Raw genomic sequence first — 24,503 nt, forward strand, 5'->3', positions numbered from 1 at the left:
TCGCGTAACTTGGCTACGAACAAGGAGGCGAATTCTAGATGGCACAACTGAAGACTTGATTATCTCGTATCGCTCGTCTGAAAAGATATCCTTCCTGAAATAGCGCAATCGGGGGCGATTAGACCGCTAGTGGTGACTGGCCTTCACCTTGCACCAGTGTGTGATTTAATTTAATTTGATTATCGTTATTTGTTATCGAGCGGTGATCTACCAAACGTTTCTTTAACGACTCACAAATGCTATTCCATTTTCCCTTTAATCCACTCTGTACTCCATGTTTATTCTGTCACATTCCATAGCATTTCTTTATTCGATTCGATTCCATTTCATCCCATTATTTTGCTTATTTTTCCAATTGTTGTGGCTGTCTTGGAACTAACTTTAGTGGGCATATCCTGAAGATGTCGATAATTTTCTCTTAGAGTGTTTTCTAAACTAAAATATTGATAGCTCAAGCATCCAGATAAGTCGAGATTTCTAAATTTAGTTCTAGTTATTTTAAGATCAGGAATAAATTGATTTTTATATTAACATTTATATTTCCCTTATTCTGTTTGTATAAATTTAGATCATATTAATCGATCGGTGTCTCATCATACGTGAACACACACTACTGTACACTGAGAATCTAAATACAGAAATGTCTCGGTCACCAAGCTATTCCCTTACCCTTCCCTCTTTCGGCTTACTTCACCACAGTTATCCCGTCCCCCTCTCTTCTTTCAGCTTACTTCACCACAGCCACCAGCCCTCCTTCCCCCTTACAGAGTACTGTGCTTTACCACAGTCATCCCGTCACCCTCCCATTCACCACAGCCATCCCGTCCCCCCCCTTCCGTCTTTCAGTATACTTCACCACAGGCATCCTGTCCCCCTTCCTTTTTAATAAGCTAATTTCACCACAGCCACCCCTCACCCTTCTTCTCTCACTTTACTTCACCACAGCCATCTCGTCCCTTTCCCTTTTCACCACACCCCCTTTGCCCTTTTGAGCACACTTCACCACAGCCCTCCCGTCCCCCTTTCTTGGGCGAAAAAAAACAATGCATAAAACAAATATTTGAAAAATTCAATTTAGATATTTCTATTTTTGTGGGAATTTTAATTTGAGATAAGTAGAGTCCACTTGACCTTTGGGAGAGTTTATCGCACTTGCTTACGTACGAAATACAATAGTAACTGGTAACATTACCGCCGGAGATTCTTCTAGAAATCGTCCGAAGTTTAGCTTAGTGCAAAAATTAAACAGTCCAAGCTTCTTGCCATTTGCCAAGTGGATTCCAAAAGAGCATACATTAGAAAAAGATAGATGAGTCTCATCTAATAAAACTAACCAGAACTGATTTGGTGCCATTGTGTGACAAATTGTAAATAGTCATTTGATTCTATGATTGTAATATGGGAGGGGGTGTGTGAGAGTAGAGATAGAGCAGCGTGTGAGTAAAGAACACGAGACAAGACAAGCGAGGAGAGAGAGATAAGTGAACACTTTTTATACTCTTACTACTTGATTACAGAAGAATCAATATCAATCAAAACCTGAGATCTTAGTGTATAGGCAGGTTCCGTACAAAACTACGCCACGAAACAGATTCGCCTGTGGTTCAAGGTGTTTTTAATCAACCCGCGATGTGTCACCAGGAGAGCAAAGGCTTCTACCCAGGTTTAGAAGGAGATCACTACTGTTTTTCAAACCATGTTACAGATCTTTAACCATAACTATTAGCCATAGAAAATCTTAGTCGTTATCTCACTTCTTCTAATGGACGATAAAGATAAGGGTTTTACTGATAAGTCTGAAAGGGTTACTTCTGGTCAGGCGCGTTTACATGGGAAGCGCACCCCTCCCTCTCCCCCCCCCCCCCCCTTCGGCCCTTGGTGGCCAAAAAGTGGGTTATTTCTTATTTCAGGAATCTTCAAATACTAGGTTTTTTTCCATATGATTCCTATAGCGGCGCACCCACCCCCCCCCCCCCCCCACCGGCCCTTGGTGGCCAAAAAGTGGGTTATTTCTTATTAAGGAATCTTCAAATACTATGCTTTTTCCGTATGATTCCTATAGCGGCGCACCCCCCACCGGCCCTTGGTGGCCAAAAAAGGTTATTTCTTTTTAAGGAATCTTCAAATACTATGCATTTTCCATATGATTCCTATAGCGGCGCACCCCCCCCCCCCCCCCCCCCCCACACACACACACACCGGCCCTTGGTGGCCAAAAAAGGTTATTTCTTATTAAGGAATCTTCAAATACTATGTTTTTTCCATATGATTCCTATAGCGGCGCACCCCCCCCCCCCCCCCCCACAACGGCCCTTGGTGGCCAAAAAAGGTTATTTCTTTTTAAGGAATCTTCAAATACTATGCTTTTTCCATATGATTCCTATGACGACGCACCCCCCCTCACTCAGCCAATCCTGGGTACACGCCTGCTGGTGATGTAAGCCAAGAAAAAGTAAGTCAGGGATAGCGGAGAGAGGGGAGGGGAGGGGGGACGCGTGTGAGAAGGGCATCCCACATTGCCCATAGCGCATCATTATTACAAATGCGTAAGCGCGGCTCTAATTAATTTTCGGTTCCTATCTAGAACGCAGGTGCAACTGAACTGACATGCTTGAATGCGATTGTGGTTGGCTGGCCGATTCTCACTTGTGCTTCGCTTGTAATGTGGTTGCTTTTGGGTTCTAAACTAAGCGTAGTCTTAAATTGTCCGATACCAAATGACCAAAAAACAAAAAAGAATAATCCATTAGTAGTCCCACTTAACAGATGAAGGATGAATTGTCAAATTGTTCACTGTATGTCAAGGTGTGACCATGGAAACAGCCGTAGATAAGTAACCAAGAAGAATACTCATTGGTTAATATGTACACACGTGCTTCGGCAATATTGGGTTGTTAATTGTTTTTCTTTTGGGAAACTTCGCATTTAATTCACGAAAAGGCACTTTTTCTTAGTTTTTCTTCTTTCTCTCTTCGATACAAGTAAAAGATTTCACGGAACAGCGGCCAAAGTCCCTGCTATGGCCAAACTCTCTGGACATATACCACAAACTAACAAAGTTGTTGATTTTGCAATTCGTTTTAATGATGCATGCATGAATCCTCTTCAACATTTGTCTTTCTCTCTTTCAATAATAATGTGCTCCTAGCTTCAGCATCGCCCATGTCTTTATCAAGAAACAATGATTACATCCTCGTCCCGCGGCCATTTTAAGGCTGTGTTTATGCTACATTTTACTTGATGCAATAGCAATGTTCCATGTTCCATAAGCTAAGGGCAACTGTCAAATTGTGTCATCAGACAGAAAATGGCAAAGGCCACATCTAGGTCCGCGCGTCAAGCGTGGGCAGTGAGAAAGATACCCTTGTTTAATATCGTATCGAGAATAATCCGTCCCTCAAAGAGACTCTATTGTTACCAGCTAAGAGACCGAACCCTTGAAATCCGCTTAGCCAAATCGCAATTAAAAAGCTTGGGTAAAATCAAATTAACTTATGACAATAAATTGGCTATTTGTATTTAGTCTGGAAGAATCAAGTGACCAAATAATATTGAAAAGTCGTGCGTCTTTTAGATGGCCTTTCATGTTATTAATTTCTAACGCCTTTCTTTCTCTAACAAAGGATAATCTATTCTTCAGGTAACCTGTTATATATACACAGAATTATTATTTGAGTTCACGTACATCAATGCGCCAAACTACTGCCCAAAAGTCACACTTTTTGCTCTTCCAAGTTTGTTTTTTGTAATAAAGATATCGGAGTTTGATTTTTCTTCGTCCATTTTTGGCACACGTCTTCTTGGAGTTTCAGACATACCTCGTATCTCTCGCAATCTTCTGCGGAATTTCTGCTGTTTGTCCAAAGTCATAGTCTTTTCTGCTTTGTAAGTTTTGAGAAACAATCTTGTCTCTGACTCATAGTGTCGAATCTCTTTGCAAAGTCTCTCATCGTATTGTTTGTTAATTTTGTGAGCATATTCTTCAGTTTTTGAGCCCACAAAAACTGCTGCTTTTGGCTTCTCTTCACTCTCAAGCACAAGTTCTTTCCTTCTTTTGTAGTTCAGCATTATTCTCTTGACCTTATCTTCAAGCTAAGCACTCAGTAAATCTCACCCTCCAGCAAAAGACAAATAAACATATCGGCGCGAAGTGCCGGCCCATAGCAACAAATACAGCACAGAAAAATGGCATGATTTATTTATAACTGTACGACTACAATGTAAAGTTTGACAAACTCGACACCTGTAGTTTGCTCATCACGCTAAAAGATCTGCTTTGTAAATGGATATAGCATTTGATCACTCCCGGTATTTACCAATTATCATACAAAAGAATGTTATGAAAACATTTCTGGTGTTGGGCCTAAAATAGCTTTTATTTGTGTATCATTTTTCTTTTGTAACTTTATGCCTCTGAGCACAATAATGTTTTTGAAATCAATATTACATCTTTAATAGCTTTTCGGAATTAATGAATATTACTTCTGGTGTCAAAACTAGACAGCTTTTTGTTTATTTATCCTTTGGCGAATTTTTGTTTCGAGCTCAAATTACAAATCTCACAGCTCTCGAGAGACAAGAAACAAGTTTTTTAGTTCCCCCCCCCCCCCCCCCCTAAGTTTTCTTATATCCTTTCCCTTCAACTGTTCAATCTATTTGATCGAACAAATTATTCACGATGATCTAAGATTCTACATTACCTACGACGAGCAAAGGCATAATTACTAACGGCGCGCTAAGGGTCTATATTACTCACGGCACGCAAAGGGTCTATATTACTCACGGTGCGCAAAGGGTCTATATCACTCACGGCACTCAAAGGGTCTATATTACTCACGGCACACAAAGAGTCTATATTACTCACGGCACGCAAAAGGTCTATATTACTCACGGCACGCAAAGGGTCTATATTACTCACGGTGCGCAAAGGGTCTATATTACTTACGGTGCGCAAAGGGTCTATATTACTCACGGCACGCAAAAGGCCTATATTACTCACGGCACGCAAAAGGTCTATATTACTCACGGCACGCAAAGGGTCTATATTACTCACGGCACGCAAAAGGTCTATATTACTCACGGCACGCAAAGGGTCTATATTACTCACGGCACGCAAAGGGTCTATATTACTCACGGCGCGCAAAAGGTCTATATTACTAACGTCGCTCAAAGGGTCTATATTACTCACGGTGCGCAAAGGGTCTATATTACTCACGGCACGCAAAAGGTCTATATTACTCACGGCACGCAAAGGATCTATATTACTCACGGCACGTAAAGGGTCTATATTACTCACGGTGCGCAAAGGGTCTATATTACTCACGGCACGCAAAGGGTCTATATTACTCACAGCACACAAAGGGTCTATATTACTCACGGTGCGCAAAGGGTCTATATTACTCACGGCACTCAAAGGGTCTATATTACTCACGGCACACAAAGAGTCTATATTACTCACGGCACGCAAAAGGTCTATATTACTCACGGCACGCAAAGGGTCTATATTACTCACGGTGCGCAAAGGGTCTATATTACTTACGGTGCGCAAAGGGTCTATATTACTCACGGCACGCAAAAGGTCTATATTACTCACGGCACGCAAAAGGTCTATATTACTCACGGCACGCAAAGGGTCTATATTACTCACGGCACGCAAAAAGTCTATATTACTCACGGCACGCAAAGGGTCTATATTACTCACGGCACGCAAAGGGTCTATATTACTCACGGTGCGCAAAAGGTCTATATTACTTACGTCGCTCAAAGGGTCTATATTACTCACGGTGCGCAAAGGGTCTATATTACTCACGGCACGCAAAAGGTCTATATTACTCACGGCACGCAAAGGGTCTATATTACTCACGGCACGCAAAGGGTCTATATTACTCACGGTGCGCAAAGGGTCTATATTACTCAAGGCACGCAAAGGGTCTATATTACTCACGGCACACAAAGGGTCTATATTGCTAACGGCACTCAAAGGGTCTATATTACTCACGGCACGCAAAGGGTCTATATTACTCACGGTGCGCAAAGGGTCTATATTACTCACGGCACGCAAAGGGTCTATATTACTCACGGTGCGCAAAGGGTCTATATTACTCACTGCACGCAAAGGGTCTATATTACTCACGGCACGCAAAGGGTCTATATTACTCACGGCACTCAAAGGGTCTATATTACTCACGGCACGCAAAGAGTCTATATTACTCACGGCACGCAAAAGGTCTATATTACTCACGGTGCGCAAAGGGTCTATATTACTCACGGTGCGCAAAGGGTCTATATTACTCACGGCACTCAAAGGGTCTATATTACTCACGGCACACAAAGAGTCTATATTACTCACGGCACGCAAAAGGTCTATATTACTCACGGCACGCAAAGGGTCTATATTACTCACGGTGCGCGAAGGGTCTATATTACTTACGGTGCGCAAAGGGTCTATATTACTCACGGCACGCAAAAGGTCTATATTACTCACGGCACGCAAAAGGTCTATATTACTCACGGCACGCAAAGGGTCTATATTACTCACGGCACGCAAAAAGTCTATATTACTCACGGCACGCAAAGGGTCTATATTACTCACGGCACGCAAAGGGTCTATATTACTCACGGTGCGCAAAAGGTCTATATTACTAACGTCGCTCAAAGGGTCTATATTACTCACGGTGCGCAAAGGGTCTATATTACTCACGGCACGCAAAAGGTCTATATTACTCACGGCACGCAAAGGGTCTATATTACTCACGGCACGCAAAGGGTCTATATTACTCACGGTGCGCAAAGGGTCTATATTACTCAAGGCACGCAAAGGGTCTATATTACTCACGGCACACAAAGGGTCTATATTGCTAACGGCACTCAAAGGGTCTATATTACTCACGGCACGCAAAGGGTCTATATTACTCACGGTGCGCAAAGGGTCTATATTACTCACGGCACGCAAAGGGTCTATATTACTAACGGCACGCAAAGGGTCTATATTACTCACGGCGCGCAAAAGGTCTATATTACTCACGGCACGCAAAGGGTCTATATTACTCACGGTGCGCAAAGGGTCTATATTACTCACGGCACGCAAAAGGTCTATATTACTCACGGCACGCAAAGGGTCTATATTACTCACGGCACGCAAAGGGTCTATATTACTCACGGTGCGCAAAGGGTCTATATTACTCACGGCGCGCAAAAGGTCTATATTACTAACGTCGCTCAAAGGGTCTATATTACTCACGGCACGCAAAGGGTCTATATTACTCACGGTGCGCAAAGGGTCTATATTACTCACGGTGCGCAAAGGGTCTATATTACTCACGGCACGCAAAGGGTCTATATTACTCACGGCACTCAAAGGGTCTATATTACTCACGGCACGCAAAGAGTCTATATTACTCACGGCACGCAAAAGGTCTATATTACTCACGGTGCGCAAAGGGTCTATATTACTTACGGTGCGCAAAGGGTCTATATTACTCACGGCACGCAAAAGGTCTATATTACTCACGGCACGCAAAAGGTCTATATTACTCACTGCACGCAAAGGGTCTATATTACTCACGGCACGCAAAAGGTCTATATTACTCACGGCACGCAAAGGGTCTATATTACTCACGGCACGCAAAGGGTCTATATTACTCACGGCGCGCAAAAGGTCTATATTACTAACGTCGCTCAAAGGGTCTATATTACTCACGGTGCGCAAAGGGTCTATATTACTCACGGCACGCAAAAGGTCTATATTACTCACGGCACGCAAAGGGTCTATAGTACTCACGGCACGCAAAGGGTCTATATTACTCACGGTGCGCAAAGGGTCTATATTACTCACGGCGCGCAAAAGGTCTATATTACTAACGTCGCTCAAAGGGTCTATATTACTCACGGCACGCAAAGGGTCTATATTACTCACTGCACGCAAAGGGTCTATATTACTCACGGCACGCAAAAGGTCTATATTACTCACGGCACGCAAAGGGTCTATATTACTCACGGCACGCAAAGGGTCTATATTACTAACGTCGCTCAAAGGGTCTATATTACTCACGGCACGAAAAGGGTCTATATTACTCACAGTGCGCAAAGGGTCTATATTACTCACGGCACGCAAAGGGTCTATATTACTCACGGCACGCAAAGGGTCTATATTACTCACGGCACGCAAAGGGTCTATATTACTCACGGCACGCAAAGGGTCTATATTACTAACGGCACTCAAAGGGTCTATATTACTCACGGCACGCAAAGGGTCTATATTACTCACGGCGCGCAAAAGGTCTATATTACTCACGGCACGCAAAGGGTCTATATTACTCTCGGCACGCAAAGGGTCTATATTACTCACGGCACGCAAAGGGTCTATATTACTCTCGGCACGCAAAGGGTCTATATTACTCTCGGCGCGCATGGTGTCTATATAACTAACGGCGCACAAAGGGTATTTATTACTCACAGTGCTCAAAGGGTCTATATCACTTAAAGTGCGCGCAAAGGCTCTATACCACTCATGGTGCGCAAAATGCCAATTGTTAAAGCGCCAAGGGTCAATTGTTCAAATCGCTAAGAGTCGATTTATCGGAGGGCGCAATAGCTACTCCTTGTCTGCATCCCCGACTTCAACATATCCGAAAGCATCAGAGATAGTTGCTCGTCTTGTATCATTGTCCTAACACACGTCACAAGGCCGTAGCCGAGGGTGGGGCACATTTGCAACCCACATCTTTTTTTTTTTTTAAATTATAAGGAAATGTAGCCCCCCCCCAATATTTTCTTAATATATTTGTATTGTGCTCTTGTGTGGTATGCTCTAGCCTCCCTCGCAGGCGTTTTTAGGCAGGCGTCGCTCGCTCTTGCTAGGGAGGCTAGGCCTGTTACGGCTCTGCGTCGCTTTTCAAGGAATATTAGTTTCCAAAGAATAACTAAACTAGCCACATTCAGGATATGCCACTTTAATATTCTAATTATAGAAAAATAATAGTACAATTGATTAGGTTGTGCTATCTCCCCGGCGTCCCTTTTCGACGATGACTCTTCCCAAGATGCTCTTCGATCGACGCTATTTGATATTCTCCAATGCGCACGCGCAACAAAGAATAACGAACCTCGCACAACGAGCGGCATCATGGGAAGGGACACCACTGAAACGAGGCTCGGGAAGAGCGCTGAACATTTAGCGAAAAAAATGTGGGCGCAAAAGGCAATGGACCCTATTGTGTCAGCATAAAATGAAAACATAATGACAGACCCAGGTTAAGCTACTTGTGAGTGAATTTGAATAGTTCTTTCTATAACAAGATATCTCAAGGCAAATCTGATTAACACTATTAGATTGAAAGGATGGCTCAGAACACTCAGGGGTTGCTCTGAGCTTCTCTGCGTAAAGGTTTTGATGGACGTCAGGAACCCTCAAACTCGGCAAATGGCGGCGGCGACGATGACGGGTGCTGGATGAATTATTCCTCGACGTCTATAATCTCTTCCTTTACAAAGAATTCAACAACTTCCTCATCAATCTCTTGGGCTGTCTCCGACTCAAAGTCGTCAGTGTCTAAGCCTGATAGGGAAAAAGAAAGAATATTAAGTTTTTAACATGATCTGTTGTTGCTTTACATGTGTGACTAACTTTCGTTCTTGCCTTCCGCGAAAAATATTTCAAAATTGTAAAAGCAGTGTGTCTATTGGAAGTCTCCAGCGTAGCCTGCATTACACCTGCCTCTAGCCGCTCGATGCTGATAGATTAAAAAAAAAAAAAGAGAGAGAGAGAGACTGGCAATCCTTACCATTGCGCAGCTCAAGCCTCTGTTTCTTCTGCTGGATAAACTCATTGCTCTTCTTCTGTCGGTAGCCTTCAAACTCCTTCATCTTGCGACGCCGGCGCTCAATCAGTTCCTAGAATATGTGGGAACAGTGATGACTTCTCGGAACTCATACATGGTTTATATTAATGCATACAGTAAACACTCGTCTATAAGAACCCAGAAATAACGAACCTACAGACTGAAATTTGGCATTTTAAGCACCTTTTATAAGAACCTTATCAGCCTGATGGGGGAGAATAGGATCTTACTGTATCTCATATATTTTGTTAAAATTTTCATTTATGGTTGATAAGAGAGAAAAAGGACTTTTAAATAATTTTTGGTACACAGCACTCATGGGCTTATGTTGTGGTCAGCATTGATTGTTATATTCATTGTGACTGATATTGTTCCGTGTATGGGCAACATAAGAACCTATTAACGCTGATCTTGAAAATTCTAGGTTCTTATATTCAGGTGTTTTACTATAACTTTAAAGACGTATGACACTTGCCAAATTGCTAGGCTATCAAAATGGCATCTCACAGAGACCCTTTCAACAGTTTGTTCTATAAGTTACAAGTGTGATTGTAGTGAATCAGCTGTGATGGGTTCAAGCATGACTTCCCCATTCAAGTATCACCAATGCACTTCACTTTTCCTCCAGGCATACATCAGGTGCAACACAGGATGCAAGTGACGCCAAGATTGGAGGTCTCTAATATTATTTTTCCCACCCCAGGGCTCAAGAACAATCAGTTAACAACTAGCCATCAATGAGTCAACATGTCAGGACAAATGCTCTGAGTGCTAAATTCAAATTTCATATTCTTAAGAGAACTTATATATCTATCTATCTAGAGATAAGCAATTTTACAAGAGACTTATAACTTGTGACTGCTAGCTTCGCAGTTTATGATTATAATTGCCTGGGGGTGGGAGGAGCTTTCCCTTTTATATCAGAACCCTATGTTTAAACTTTATAACACAGGCTACCGTTGCCACATTGACAGTTTTTTTTAGCCAATAGAAAATTGTTAAACAAGCAATGTCTCTAGCCAACTAGCATGACAACGATGCCTCAATGCACTAGATGCAATGCACCAAGATGGGAGGTGCTGTTTGTACATCAAGATGGGATAGGCTGCAAAATAGTTTATCAAAATTTATTTATTTGTGTGGCCAGCCAAGCAAAGCAGTAAAAGCGATGCTGACTGATGTTGGTGCTGTTTTCACAGGGCAGGAGCTCAATCTGACAATACACAATTCTTACCTTGGAGGCCCTGGACTGGCTCATGCGGTCCTTAATCTCAAAAGTGCGTTGGTATTTCTTGATGTCTTTCTTGAGTTTCTGGTGATCAGAACATCAAACATTGATATTGAAAATGAACTTGTTTTATAGAGCTTATTACAAATTCTCTAAGCACTTCACGCATAACTGGTTTTCAATCATCAGTATTAAGGTTCTGACTGTCGCCCACAGTTTACTATCATGAATGTGGGTAAGTGTGTAAACACTGTCATTGAAGTTGGTACCATGGGCCAGCATACCTAGCATTTTTTCTGTCTTACCATACGGGTTGAGATGAAAACCTTCCACTTAACATCTTCAAAGAGGGAAGATGAGGGATTCACAGTTTTCAATGTATAGAGTAATTTTTTGACTCCTCAAAAATAATTTCCAAGCTTACATGACCTGGTCTCAAATCCAGGACATTTGGCTTCAAAAGCAAAGGCTGAACCACCTATCTATCACAGATCTTCACAATAAGAGGGGCATTTAGAATATGAACAAGTACTTGTGCTAGTGTAATCTAGAACAATGCACTCCATTCACACCTTAATAGCATCTTCATCCAACAGAGTTGCTGGGCGCGGTCTCCACAGAAACTGACAGAATTGGTCTAATGCATGTCGCTGTAGTAGCTTGCCTTGGAAGGACCAGATGAAGTACCCATTATCAACCTGCAAGAAAAAAAAGGTCTAGTTTACTACAACAGCTCCATACATGGGACATGGTTCCATAACTACACACGGCATGGCTACACACAGGGTATCTACGGCTTCCATAACTACACACAAGGCATGCCTACACACAGGGTATCCATGGCTTCCATAACTACACACAAGGCATGCCTACACACAGGGTATCTACGGCTTCCATAACTACACACAGGGTATCTAAGGCTTCCATAACTACACACAGGGTATCTAAGGCTTCCATAACTACGCACAAGGCATGGCTACACACAGGGTATCTACGGCTTCCATAACTACACACAGGGTATCTAAGGCTTCCATAACTACACACAGGGTATCTAAGGCTTCCACAACTACGCACAAGGCATGGCTACACACAGGGTATCTAAGGCTTCCATAACTACGCACAAGGCATGCCTACACACAGGGTATCTACGGCTTCCATAACTACACACAGGGTATCTAAGGCTTCCATAACTACACACAGGGTATCTAAGGCTTCCATAACTACGCACAAGGCATGGCTACACACAGGGTATCTACGGCTTCCATAACTACACACAGGGTATCTAAGGCTTCCATAACTACACACAGGGTATCTAAGGCTTCCATAACTACGCACAAGGCATGGCTACACACAGGGTATCTAAGGCTTCCATAACTACGCACAAGGCAGGGCTACACACAGGGTATCTATGGCTTCCATAACTACACACAGGGTATCTAAGGCTTCCATAACTACACACAGGGTATCTAAGGCTGTCATAACTACACACAAGGCATGGCTACACACAAGGTATCTAAGGCTTCCATAACTACGCATGAGGCATGGCTAAAATAAACCTACACACACTAGGTAAGGCTACTACACCTACACAAATACATCATATGCAAAAAAAATTTAGATGGCTTGTAGATAAAAATTACCACACAACTTCTTCATAAGTTATCATTTATTTTCACCCAAATCAGTGTCTAGTTAAGCTTGTAGCACACATGCAGAGAAAGGGGAATCATGAGGGTGTATGGTCTACTGTTATCAACCAACCTTATGTGCCCACCAGCTGACAGAGGTGGCGACATATCTTCCAGTGGGATCCCACTCGACGTCAGTAGCCATGAAGTGCTCGGCCTGGTTCATACACACCCAGTCTCCTGTGTCATGGAACTCTAGGACTCCAGACATACTGATGAACAATTGAAAATGAATTAGGACAATAATGCAATGCACAAAACTGGGAACACAACAATACCTAGGCAGCAAAAGGTGTTTTATCAACTCAGTTGCACCAGCCAACCTAAGGTTTTGTTGTTGTGCATTAAAATTGGATTTTACAAGGGTGGTATAACAAAGTGCTAGCATCAGAACAATCTTCCATGTTCACATCACTATAATCAGTAGCAGAACTGGCTTTGGAATATTTCATCAAGTGCTTGCACACAATCTTGAATTATCTTTAAAATAGCTATAGTGCATGATAACTGACTTCGTTGGCCCGCCAGAAGAAAACTAATGCTTTAACAAAAGTGAAGGGTTTTATAGTAATGATGCTCATATCTTAACAATACCTTCTCAAGCCAGCAAGGACACAGAACTGACCATTGGGCGACCAGCTGATGGTGTTAGCTTGACGCTTCTCATAAGTTTCTGGGGACACAAATTGTGCTAATGAGACAAGCACTAATTATACAAAGTCTGGCCATATTGTCCTTCAGTTCTTAGCTGTTTAGCATCAGAAACAAACTTCCTGGATCTCAGCACTAAAAATCAGTAGCAGAACTGGCTTAGGAAGAGTTCATCACTTGCTTGGGTGCACTGAGTGTTTGATTATGGCATTGTTCCTGGGGTAATAAGTGTAAAGTAAATAATCAAATTTTTACTTAAAGTGACTTTAAATAAACAAAAATAAACACAAACAAAGAATGCATTATGTTTGTGTCAATTATGACATGATGGAAAAACCTGGAAAATGCACAATTTCAGATAGAGAAAGAAGGCACACTTCTTACAATGGCCATCAATTTTTAAAAAAAGTTGCATTTGACATTTTTTTTTTTGCTATTACTCACTAAGTACTTAAAAGTTAAAGTAATTTTCAGCCTTATTAGATGTGAAATGAGCTTTTTATAAGCGTTATGTCATGTTTTTTTTGTCATGTTAATTATAAGTTTGCATGCATATTTAATGACTATATGACTTACAATTGAAATAAACTCCACTCACTTTGCAAGTCCACACTTCCCTGCTTCTCCATGTTGTAGAAGCTGGCTGAGATTCTGCTGGAGTCACCATGGAGAACACAGAACTTGCTACCGCCAGGTTCCCAAGCGAATGAGATGATGGGCTCTGCAACATTCCAATTATCAGTACAAACAAAGACACATGCTAAATCAATATGTTACAAACAGCAAGAATACTGTATGCTATTTGTGCCTTATATCACTGAGGAAAAACAATATTTTAAGAAAACACTTAAAGTTATGTTGTGGTTTGAAATGCTTCTTGGTTTGAAATTGTTAAAACTGGTTTGAAAAGGGGATATTTGCATAATCTTTTATCTAGTTCTTTTAGTTACACCTCCCAACCCCCCAAAAATCCAAGCCCCTGTTTTATTAATGACTCCCCAAAAATAAAATCCCTTTTAGAATGCTAGGTATCCAAAAATGAGCTAGTTTGAAAAATTCAAACCAGTTTGAAAAAAATTCAAACCATGCCACATTTGAAACCACAACAGTTACTTCATGGACAACCTTGATACGGTAATACAGTGTCTCTGAACGTGAGATTAGGTAACAACGGAGGACTTCTTTATATTTTGGCTCTTTGGATTATCTGTCTGTCTGAAATAACAAGGTGTCCTAACAAGAGTAATTTTAAATAGTCATTTATATGTTACATAATACAATACAGGTTGTCATTTGAAATAAGTGTAAATGGAAATGTATTGTCATCAGATTGGAGCTTCCCAGCTATCAGCACTGTAAATCAGTAGCAGAACTGGCAAAGGAACCTTTCATCATGTTTGCACTTTGTACAACAGAGATTTTAGTGTCTTTTAAGAACATCACTCCTTTGTAATTGTGAAATGATTTGCTATACACAATTGAAGTCTGATAGATGAATAACAATAATAGCAATTGGAAATGGATGCTCTGCGTTATTTGGTGTTATGCAGGAACGTAACATGGTGACCTGTTTAAATATCAAACCTCTGAGAATAATGCCCCTCCCACCAAATGGAAACCTTGTGTTGGCCAGGCTGCTTACCTTTCATCTCCAAGCTGTCCACTGGGATCTGTCTCTCTCTCACACGGAACAGCTCAAAGTTATAGTAAAGTGCCTGAAAAAGAAGTCAAAGCTTGTATATTGTCATCTATTTCTACCCTGTTTTGTAACTCACAAAATCTGTGTCCTGTTGTCAAATAGCATGTTCTTAATAAAACTTTGTGGGTGGGGCTATTCAAAAGTATACAACAACACTTGTAAATTGCGCACTCTGGTAGGTCAGGGGCACGTGCTTCCCAAAAAAGTATTTTTTGAAAGATGTCACAGCACCTCTTGCACACTCTCTTGTTTATGACATGCTGTGAAGACCCTAAATCTGACTGAACTTATGCTGAACTTATACTTAAGGTTTATGGAATAGACTTTACCTTTTTACTCTTTGTATATCTGTCAACTTTGACACAGAAGAAGTCTCCCTTATTCTGCCAGTACATTTTGCACTGTCAAAACAAAAAATATCAACAATTACTTGGAGCATAGAGCTCTAGAGTGAAGAAGGGATGGAATAACAAAGTGCAAGCATCAGAACAATCTTCCATGTTCACATCACCATAATCAGTAGCAGAACTGGCTTTGGAATATTTCATCAGCTGCTTGCACACAATCAAATTATCTTTGGAATAGTTATTTGTTACAATACTGTAACTAACACTCAAATTACAAACTGAGTTGTAATTGAACAAAGACAAAAACAGAGATAAAGTTTTAAATATTCCAAACATTACTTAGTCTTTCTTGCAACTAAGTTTGTTTATGCTTTGGTACTTTCTTCCCTACTATAGTAGTTTTGTGAAAATCTGACTTACATCTGACACATTGAAAAGATTTTTGACCCGGACTTCATGTCGTTCTGGAATCTGCATGAGGGTCACCCTGGCGGGCGTGTCTTTCACTTCAGGAACCCAGAAGGCAATGATGTTGTCTACCGGAGACCACTGGAAATCCCTAAATTTAAACACTGATTTAACAGTTTATTCATTTCCCCGTCAAAACCATGTGGAATAACAATCTCACTACTAGTGTGCAATGCACCTTCAAATATACCCCAGGGGTGCTTATTTCATAGGGAGCACTTATCTCTAATACCTATGGTACTATCTTTTGAGTCCATTAATAGGGAAATTTGTTTGGTTTATAAAAGCTTCTATTTTTTTGTAAAAACTTATAAGTGTTTTAGACATGAATGACACAAGCGATGATGTCATCTGACCCCTCACATGGTCACATGACCCTGAAGAGAAAAACATGTTGAAGAAGCTACTGTTTAAATCTATCATATTTTTTGCAGAAATTTTGATACCGCGAGAAATGGCAAATTTTATGTTCTTTAAAAACCACATATTTGGTAATAACTTTTTCGTTTCTTCAAAAATCCCATGTGCTTAGTTGTTAGGAATGGTACTGTAATATCAATGGTTTGAGTGAAAAAAAAATCACAGTTGTTGTAAAATGTTCAAAATTAACAAGTTTTTCTCGCGTGGAAATGGCCATCCTTTTTTTTTGCCATCTATTTTTATTCTCTAAAAACATATAAAAATTGAATTTTCTTCTACAAAATGTCGAAAGTTTATTTTTACCTCTTGGGAAAAAAAAAGATTTGACTGGGTATCGAACCTGGAGCCCTTGCTTATGAGTCAAAGGTGCGGAATCAACCTGGGGGACGCGCAGCGATTTTCGTTTATTTAATCAAATGTTGCACTTTTCCCTTTCGTAGCAATGGTGTTTCATAGCAACGAGATAGTACCATAGGCCCTTAAAGATTGCTAATTGGGTGGTACCAATTGGTTAGGGGGTGATCTAGCAAGGGGGAATGGGGTCTTAAACAGGTATTTACGTAAGAGAATATGTACCAACAGCCTTTTCGAAAAGAAGAGCAGGTCATTATGAGTTTGGAGGCGGTTTGGGTGCTGAAGTTTTCTTTTTCCATGTCAGTTTCAAAACAAAACAAAATATAATTTCTGTCTGGATGGAGATGGTCAGCAAATTTTCAGAAGGCTGTCCAATAACCACACCAATGGATATTATACAACTGCTTTAATGTTATAGGAGGCTTTACATGATGTGTGTCACGGTCACTTACTTGACTCCTTGTATTTTCAAGCTTTTCTTGTCCAGCAAACCAAATGACTGAAAGCAATGGCAGGCCAGGTAAGAAGGCAGTGATGGGCTAGCAAGGCAGGGGATGGCTGGTTGGGGTCCTTGCTCAGGAGGGTAACCGTTGTATAATCAAGTTTGATCATAAGGTGTCCTAAGTTTATTCATCATGGCAAGGGGAGGCATAATAGCAATAATGGCCACTTTATGTGACTATTTAAAAATATGTTGTCTGTACAAATAGTAATGGCAATTGCCAGGTGGCAGTGCTGCCATCCAAAAACACCATGGGTATCGCAATGTTTCTACTGAATGCTGGGAAATGTAAATAGGGTATGGTGTCTTGTTGGTTTATGGAACCTTCCAAAATCATTGAGAATATTTTTTTTAAAATTTAATAGTGTATAGCATGCAAAAAGAAAATAATAATTTGAGAATTCCCTTGGTTAATGCAGTGTTCTTCTTTTATATTCATCTTTTGTCTGTGTACACTCACCGGCGTCTCATAGACACTTATACTGTCAGGGGCCATTCTAGCAAAGTATTTGCCATCATTACTCCATCTAGTGGCAAAAAACAGTTTTAGTAAAAAAAAATAAAAATAAAAAAATAAAAAAAAAATGCAGAAAAAAGTAAAGACTGCATCTTTTTCTGTCCACTTGTATAAACCAGTTAACAACATATTGATCTGGTGAGTTAGTTTTCTTAGGGTTTTATTTTTTATAGATTTGTGGAACATACTTGAAAGCAGGCCACTGTGATGTATCTCCTGCGAGGAAACCCCTCTTTTTCAGACCAGTTCTGATTTCCCAGATGACAATTCCCTAAACACAAAGGTAACATTAGTTAGACTTCCTTTATTGCAATGGTAGATAGCTAAACCTTTAGATAAAGTGTAATTGTCAAAGAACAAAGTGTATTAGCGATAAGTAAGCTTAAGTGTGTTCCACATATTTATGAAAACCTCCCTCATCTCTTGGTGAGCAAGTGACCACATAATATGCATAGTTTGGTGATAACAAATGGGGGAAGGAGGGAAATTATTGACCCAAAAAGAATACCAATATTATATCTAGTATCAAGCCAAGCTCAGAATAACAAGGAGATCATCTCTACCAGAGATCATAGGTGTCCTAAGGTTCTTCATCACGGCAAGGCAGATCACGGGAGAGGGAGGGGCAGTGCCGATTCCGCTTGGACAAGGAGCTGATACACAGGTACATCCTGTCATTTGTTCAAGATATTAGTGACCCCCAAAGAAATCCCGCAATGGCCCCTGTATTCTACAATGTGAAATACCACAATGTCTTCTATTTCCTTTCACTTCCAATCAGTGTTATATTCTATTCCTGGGATAGTTATTCTCTATTCTGCTAACTACCCACTTACTGTTGGATCTTCTGTATTGGTCACAATAGGACTAAAGCTCACAAGATATCTAGAACAAATACACAAAACAACCTTAATCACAACCACTGAGACTCAATAAAGGGCAAAATCCGGAGAGGTGAGGCGGGGGTTCAGGTAAAGCAACACCTACGGTTAGATAAAAGATATTAGAGATAAAGAAAGAGAATGATACCACACCCCAGGAGAGGAGAGATTGACAGTAAGAAAAAAGACATCCCAAAATGTGAACAGGATAATGTCACTTCCAATAGAGTTCAAATACCAGCCTTGCTCAGAACAAAAAAAAAAAAATGAGATCATCTATGCAATCATAGGTGTCCTAAGGTTGTTCATCACAGCAAGGCTGGTTTCAAATAGAGTTAAAATTGTGCTAACCTTGAATAGGGTGCATTAGAGAAATAGATAAATCAAGTACAGAAGTAAATAACTGCAATTTATATACCTGCAAGCAATTCTTATGACACGAATGGGAAACAAAAACAAGAAACTGTTGTAATTATTGTTCCTGGGTTCCATTTTTTGTCTGCTTTGTTTGCCTTTTAAAAAAAATATCAGCATGAACAACATGGCAATTGCTGAATGGCAGTTCTACGAGCTTAAGGTGTTTGTGGGTTGCAATTAGTTGTAAAAAAGGTGATATATAAATTCAAGAAATTTCAGAACCATATATTAATAATAGTTGTATCTTTATATTTTTCTGAATTTGGAACAGATATTTTGGGTCCTTTTGGCTGTAGAACTGTCATTTGCCTATCGCTCTTTCCTATTGAATTGACAGGAATTTTAAAATAGATGTATTTGATAATAAGAATAGTCACAAGTGCACTTGGAGACTAAAAAAAATCTGTCTTAAAATTCATAGACTTGCTCACAAAAAACCCGTGTTTGTCAAATCTTTTACTTAGATTGAGATATGACAACTTAAGCACTTGTTCTCAGCATCAAATCTAAAGCTTGCTAATCTAGGGACGTTGTTTCATGCTTACCTTTCGCAAGGAGAAAAGTCTATCAGTTGCACTCCTGGGTGGTTGAATCTCATGATACGCTTAAAGTCCTCTCCACCCCAAAGAGCAATACCTTGCTTGTGGAAAGTCGCAAGGTATGTACCCTTTGGAGACCACTGAGCATACATTTCAGTCCAATTCTAGGGGGAATTAGAAATACGTTATTATTGCTTGTTTCGAGTACAATTTATATTTTGGCCTATTCATGTTCAGCTTTAAAAATAGATTCAAGAATTAATACAGGAGTCTGTGAAAGAGATTTTACAGACTGAGTGGATTGTGAGTGATTGATAGAGTTCTATTTCTCATGTCTCTCAGTTACAGCCATAGTTGAACACACAGTTCATGTGAACTTCGTACGGTAATTCCAATAAAGGTTTTCATCATCGAGACTCAAGAGTTTTCTAGTGTGAGCTTGGATAAGAAAAGGAAAAAAATAAACAAATTTTTTAACACTTACATCCCTCTCCCTGACTAGAATAGGTTCTTGCGGCGTGTTCGAGAAGATGGAAAGCTTATCACCAGCAGAGTGAATGACTGAATACTGATCATTACAATCAGGATCAAGAAGCCAGCTGCGAAGATTTTCCTGCTGTTCATACGGCTGTTTAGTGGGCTCTTGCCATTCTTCTTTGAGAGACAACAGCTTGTTAAAATCCTCAAAGTGGTTGACAGCAAAGATATGGTGCTTATCCAGTTTGTAGCCATTAGCCGTCTTGACAGCACGTACTGCATCACTGGCATTTGAAAACTCCAGAAAGATGTACCTACACAATACAATACCATATAAGCAGACTAAAAAATGACATAAAAGTGAGAGGAAACCCAGAGGGAAAGCAATCCTTTGGTCCCTCAGTTACAGCCAAAGCTGAACACACTGTCCATAAGAACTTCGTACGGTAATTCCAATAAAGGTTTTCATCATAGAGACCAGAGGACTGTATATGTTACAACTGCAATAGACGAGGGGAGATATGAACTTTTTACATGAGTATAACTAGCAGCATTAAATTCATTTTGAGGGAGTTTAAACCATCATAACCAATGGCTTATGTAGTGATAATGAAATGATTGATAAAAACCATCATAACCAATGGCTTATGTAGTGATAATGAAATGATTGATAAAAACCATCGTAACCAATGGCTTATGTAGTGATAATGAAATGATTGATAAAAAACATTATAACCAATGGCTTATGTAGTGACAATGAAATGATTGATAAAAACCATCATAACCAATGGCTTATGTAGTGATAATGAAATGATTGATAAAAAACATTATAACCAATGGCTTATGTAGTGATAATGAAATGATTGATGAAAACCATCATAACCAATGGCTTATGTAGTGATTATGAAAGGATGAACGATGGTGATGGTGGTGATGATGATAAAAGACAATAACAGTATAAAAAATAAAGATCATCAATATCACCAATGTTACAAAAATAAATCTCACCCTCTTGTCAAATCCTTCTCCATGGGGTAATGCTCTGTTACAATCTGGCCAAACTTTGAGAAGACTTTACGAATAACATTTTTTAATTTTTCCACACGCTCAGGCCCAACTTTTGGCACATTGTCCACAACAATGATACAGTCTGTTCCCTCAGTTTCTGAGGGTTTCTGTCGCAAGATATCTCCAAGAAGTTCTGCAAAAAAAATCAACTGGTTTTAGTTGTGTACATCAGATAAATAAGGGGGTTTAAAATAGTTCAAGAGTCTCTCAGTTACAGCCAAAGTTGAACACACTGTTCATGTGAACTTCGTACGGTAATTCCAATAAAAGTTTTCATCATAGAGACCCGAAGGGAGAGGAATTTGGAAAGGTGGCATTTGCTGCATATGCAATGGATATCTAAATAGCTGTGATAATTAGATTTTTTCTATTGGTATTTAAAACACTACCCATCCCTCAACTTAAAATAAATGGACATCTAGACAAAGAAATAATGAACTTTAGGAATAACATTATAAATTCAACTGAATGGGATAAACCCACTTAGACAATTAAATAATAAAAAAGTGAAGATTTACTAGATATTATTGAGTTTTTGCATCATTCCTTGAAAATTAGATTGAGGTCATGGACGATTTTCCAGAAGACTAGTACTAGAGAAATGTTATGCACTAGTCAATTGAGGGAGGCATAGCCGTGGAAGTGTTTTTTTTTGTAAAGCTTGTTTCTCTAGGGGGGCGGGGCAGTAACTTGTTGCTGTTCTTGTTTTATGGGATGTCTATCTTTGACTAGTGCGTTAGTAAAGAAATGAACAGACTTATTAATGACATGTCTATGTTTACAAAAATAAATTCAAAAGTCATACCACAGGCTGTAGTAAAACTCAGGCAAATAAGTTATGGCTAAGGTTTCTTGAATTTAAATCAGTGTTGAAACGTTTTACCCGATCTTCAAAAAAGAGCAGTGGAAATTTCGCGCTTTCTGACGACCCACAAATCAAATGAATAAATTATAACCCCGAAAGTCAGAACTGCAGAACTGAATTAACAGGGAAATACAAACAAATGTCTTTACAAAAAGACGTTAACATAGAAAGAATAGAGGGTGGGGAGGGGGAAGGGTGGCCGGAGATAAGATATCTGAACGAGGCAAAGAAGAGAGGGAGACCATCTTGAACCGGCCACGTGAGAGAAGCATAGCTCATTCAAGACCAGAAAATCACACAATTAACACACAACTATACTTTTTAAATACAATATGGCCTTCGATATGGAATGGCTTAATAACTTTGAGGGCTAAGCTATTGTAGAAAGGCCATTAAAGGAATATTTTACGAGAATTGTGAAAAGCCGGGAGTTCGATAGCGGGGTGTGGGTGATCAATCCAAGTGCTTCACTTTTTACCTTGTTCGGGAATGTCATCTACGAATCCTTCTGGATCGTCGAATTCCTCGTCATCCCCTTCGTCGTTTTCGCCTCCGTTTGTCATGTCTTCAGGGTCTGAGGCGCTCTCTTCGGCGGATTCATCCGCTTTCTCTTCCTCGTGGTCTTTGTCGTCCGCCATTTATGCTTCGCCGAGTCACAAGATAGGGAGACCACGTGCTCATGACGTCACGTAACGCGGACGAAAAGGACCGGGCCGGGAATTTTTTCAGAAAACCTTCTTCAAGGGGGCTGGTACCCTCGTGCGCAGAGCTTTCTGTGTCGCTCGTTTACTTTGCTCCACATCACACGAGGAGCAAAGTAAACGAGCGACACAGAAAGCTCTGCGCAGGAGGGTAGGGAATTGCTTTTATATTATTGGATCATTATTCATTTGTGGCGCTTTCTCAAAAAGGGGTTGCTAAATCAAGTAGTCACGGTCCATTGTGGCAGGGTCCGACTTTGCTGAAAACGCAACCACAAGACAAGCTTAAAACAATTTTTGGGAGTATGTAGGCAACGCCTTGTAGGTAGTTTTGAAGCTTTAAATTTTAATTTCCAACAGAACATGACACATGTTGGAAGGTGGGGGGGGGGGGGGGGGAGTTGCAATTTTTGTGCGCCGATTTGGTGGAGGGCCTCAATTTTTAAACAGGGTTTAAGGGTTTTAGGAAGGGCCTTATTTTTGAAAAGGTATTGTGATCAATTTCCTAGAAGTCCCCGTAAAAGACCAACTAGATAATAAAAAATGGTGCGCTTCTTGCTTGCACTTTCTTACTTCCGTTTGACTTGGCACGTCTATTTGTTTTATTTTTTAAAGTTTTGGTTTTCCATTCATGTCAACCCCCCCCCCCCCCCCCCACTAACTTTTCAAATTAGTAGTATGAAAGGATACAAATAAGAATCCTGGTGGAAAGGAGCTCTGATGTTACACCTCATTACACATTTTTGCGACGTCAAAATTTCTTGAGATGGCGATATTTCGCGGCACTTTATTTTCGCGTTTTTCATATTTTCGTAAAAACCAGATCACTTCATTTTCGCGATTTTGGGATAATAAAATCAAGCAAAACAAGTGGAATTAAAATGTGCTGTAATCACCAAAACTGAAACAATATGTAACAAAAAGATGCACGGGCTAAATTAAGTTTCATAAAAAGTCTAAATTACAAGTCCAACTCAACCCCTTCCCGGTAATAGACGGACGAGGTAGCTCTACATCTTGACAATAGAGTGAAACTTTTGCGAGTCGGGTGTGGTGTGTGTGCCGGTGGGGGGGGGGGCACCCTAGCTATGGCTACCATTGATAGTCAGAGGTGGATCTACAAGCAAGCTGAGCGGGCCCCATCCCACTCCAAGAAACAATGAATACACCCCCCCCCTTTTTTTCTTAGCCCTTGTTTTGGTTCCCAACTCCTCCCCCTTTCTGATGGCAAGTTTGAAAGAATGCAAGATAGATAAAATCCACAAATATACCTCCTGCCGTATGCTTTCTACCTAGCTTCCCCAGCAGGCATCTCAGTTTGAAAGAGTCTGAAACCAAAACACTGGAAGCTTGGTTGAAAAGCTTTTTTTGTCTTGAGTGGGAGTGCATGTGGGAAGGCTTAGATCTACCAAAGATTGACAAAGATTCATAGCTTGGCCAGTCTTCAAACACACAAAACCATATAAGCCCATGTACAAAATGGAACAGCAGTGCATTTATTTTAAATATACAAGAGAACTACATGAACTTTGTATTCACGTTAATAAATAGTGCTTGTTTAAATTATTTACATCGCATGATTGCCATCAATATTTTGGACATTACTTCCACTTGAATGACATTTTGTACAAAAGCAGACTGAAAAACATATAGCAGGGCTATTTTCAAATATGAGCCTATAAAAAAGATACTGAGTAACAAAGCCCCATAGCTTTAGAGCATAGACACTACATTATACCCCGACCATAGGGACCTGAAACCACTAGAGAGTACATTTAAGAAAAGCAACCTTTCCTAAAAATAAACCCGAATATTTAAAAAACCATTTAAAAGCAAATACCA

At 40.3% G+C, this 24,503-nt stretch overlaps 1 protein-coding gene across 1 annotated transcript; it reads right to left on the bottom strand.

Annotated features, from left to right (window-relative positions):
• Positions 1-8,935: 8,935 nt before the first annotated feature.
• Positions 8,936-22,641, bottom strand: LOC5510120 (eukaryotic translation initiation factor 3 subunit B). The gene is made up of 18 exons (XM_048719707.1): positions 22,439-22,641; positions 21,036-21,228; positions 20,035-20,341; positions 19,557-19,714; positions 18,550-18,598; positions 17,902-17,984; positions 17,657-17,723; positions 17,147-17,193; positions 15,873-16,011; positions 15,435-15,506; positions 15,049-15,121; positions 14,005-14,127; positions 13,350-13,428; positions 12,829-12,967; positions 11,640-11,765; positions 11,074-11,151; positions 9,783-9,891; positions 8,936-9,556 (listed from the first exon to the last, which is right to left on the bottom strand). The coding sequence occupies exons 1-18, from the start codon at positions 22,596-22,598 to the stop codon at positions 9,456-9,458; spliced, it is 2,103 nt and encodes a 700-aa protein (XP_048575664.1). The 5' UTR covers positions 22,599-22,641; the 3' UTR covers positions 8,936-9,455.
• Positions 22,642-24,503: the final 1,862 nt, after the last annotated feature.

The sequence above is a fragment of the Nematostella vectensis genome, chromosome 12, assembly GCF_932526225.1.
Source record: "Nematostella vectensis chromosome 12, jaNemVect1.1, whole genome shotgun sequence".
NCBI lineage: Eukaryota > Metazoa > Cnidaria > Anthozoa > Actiniaria > Edwardsiidae > Nematostella > Nematostella vectensis.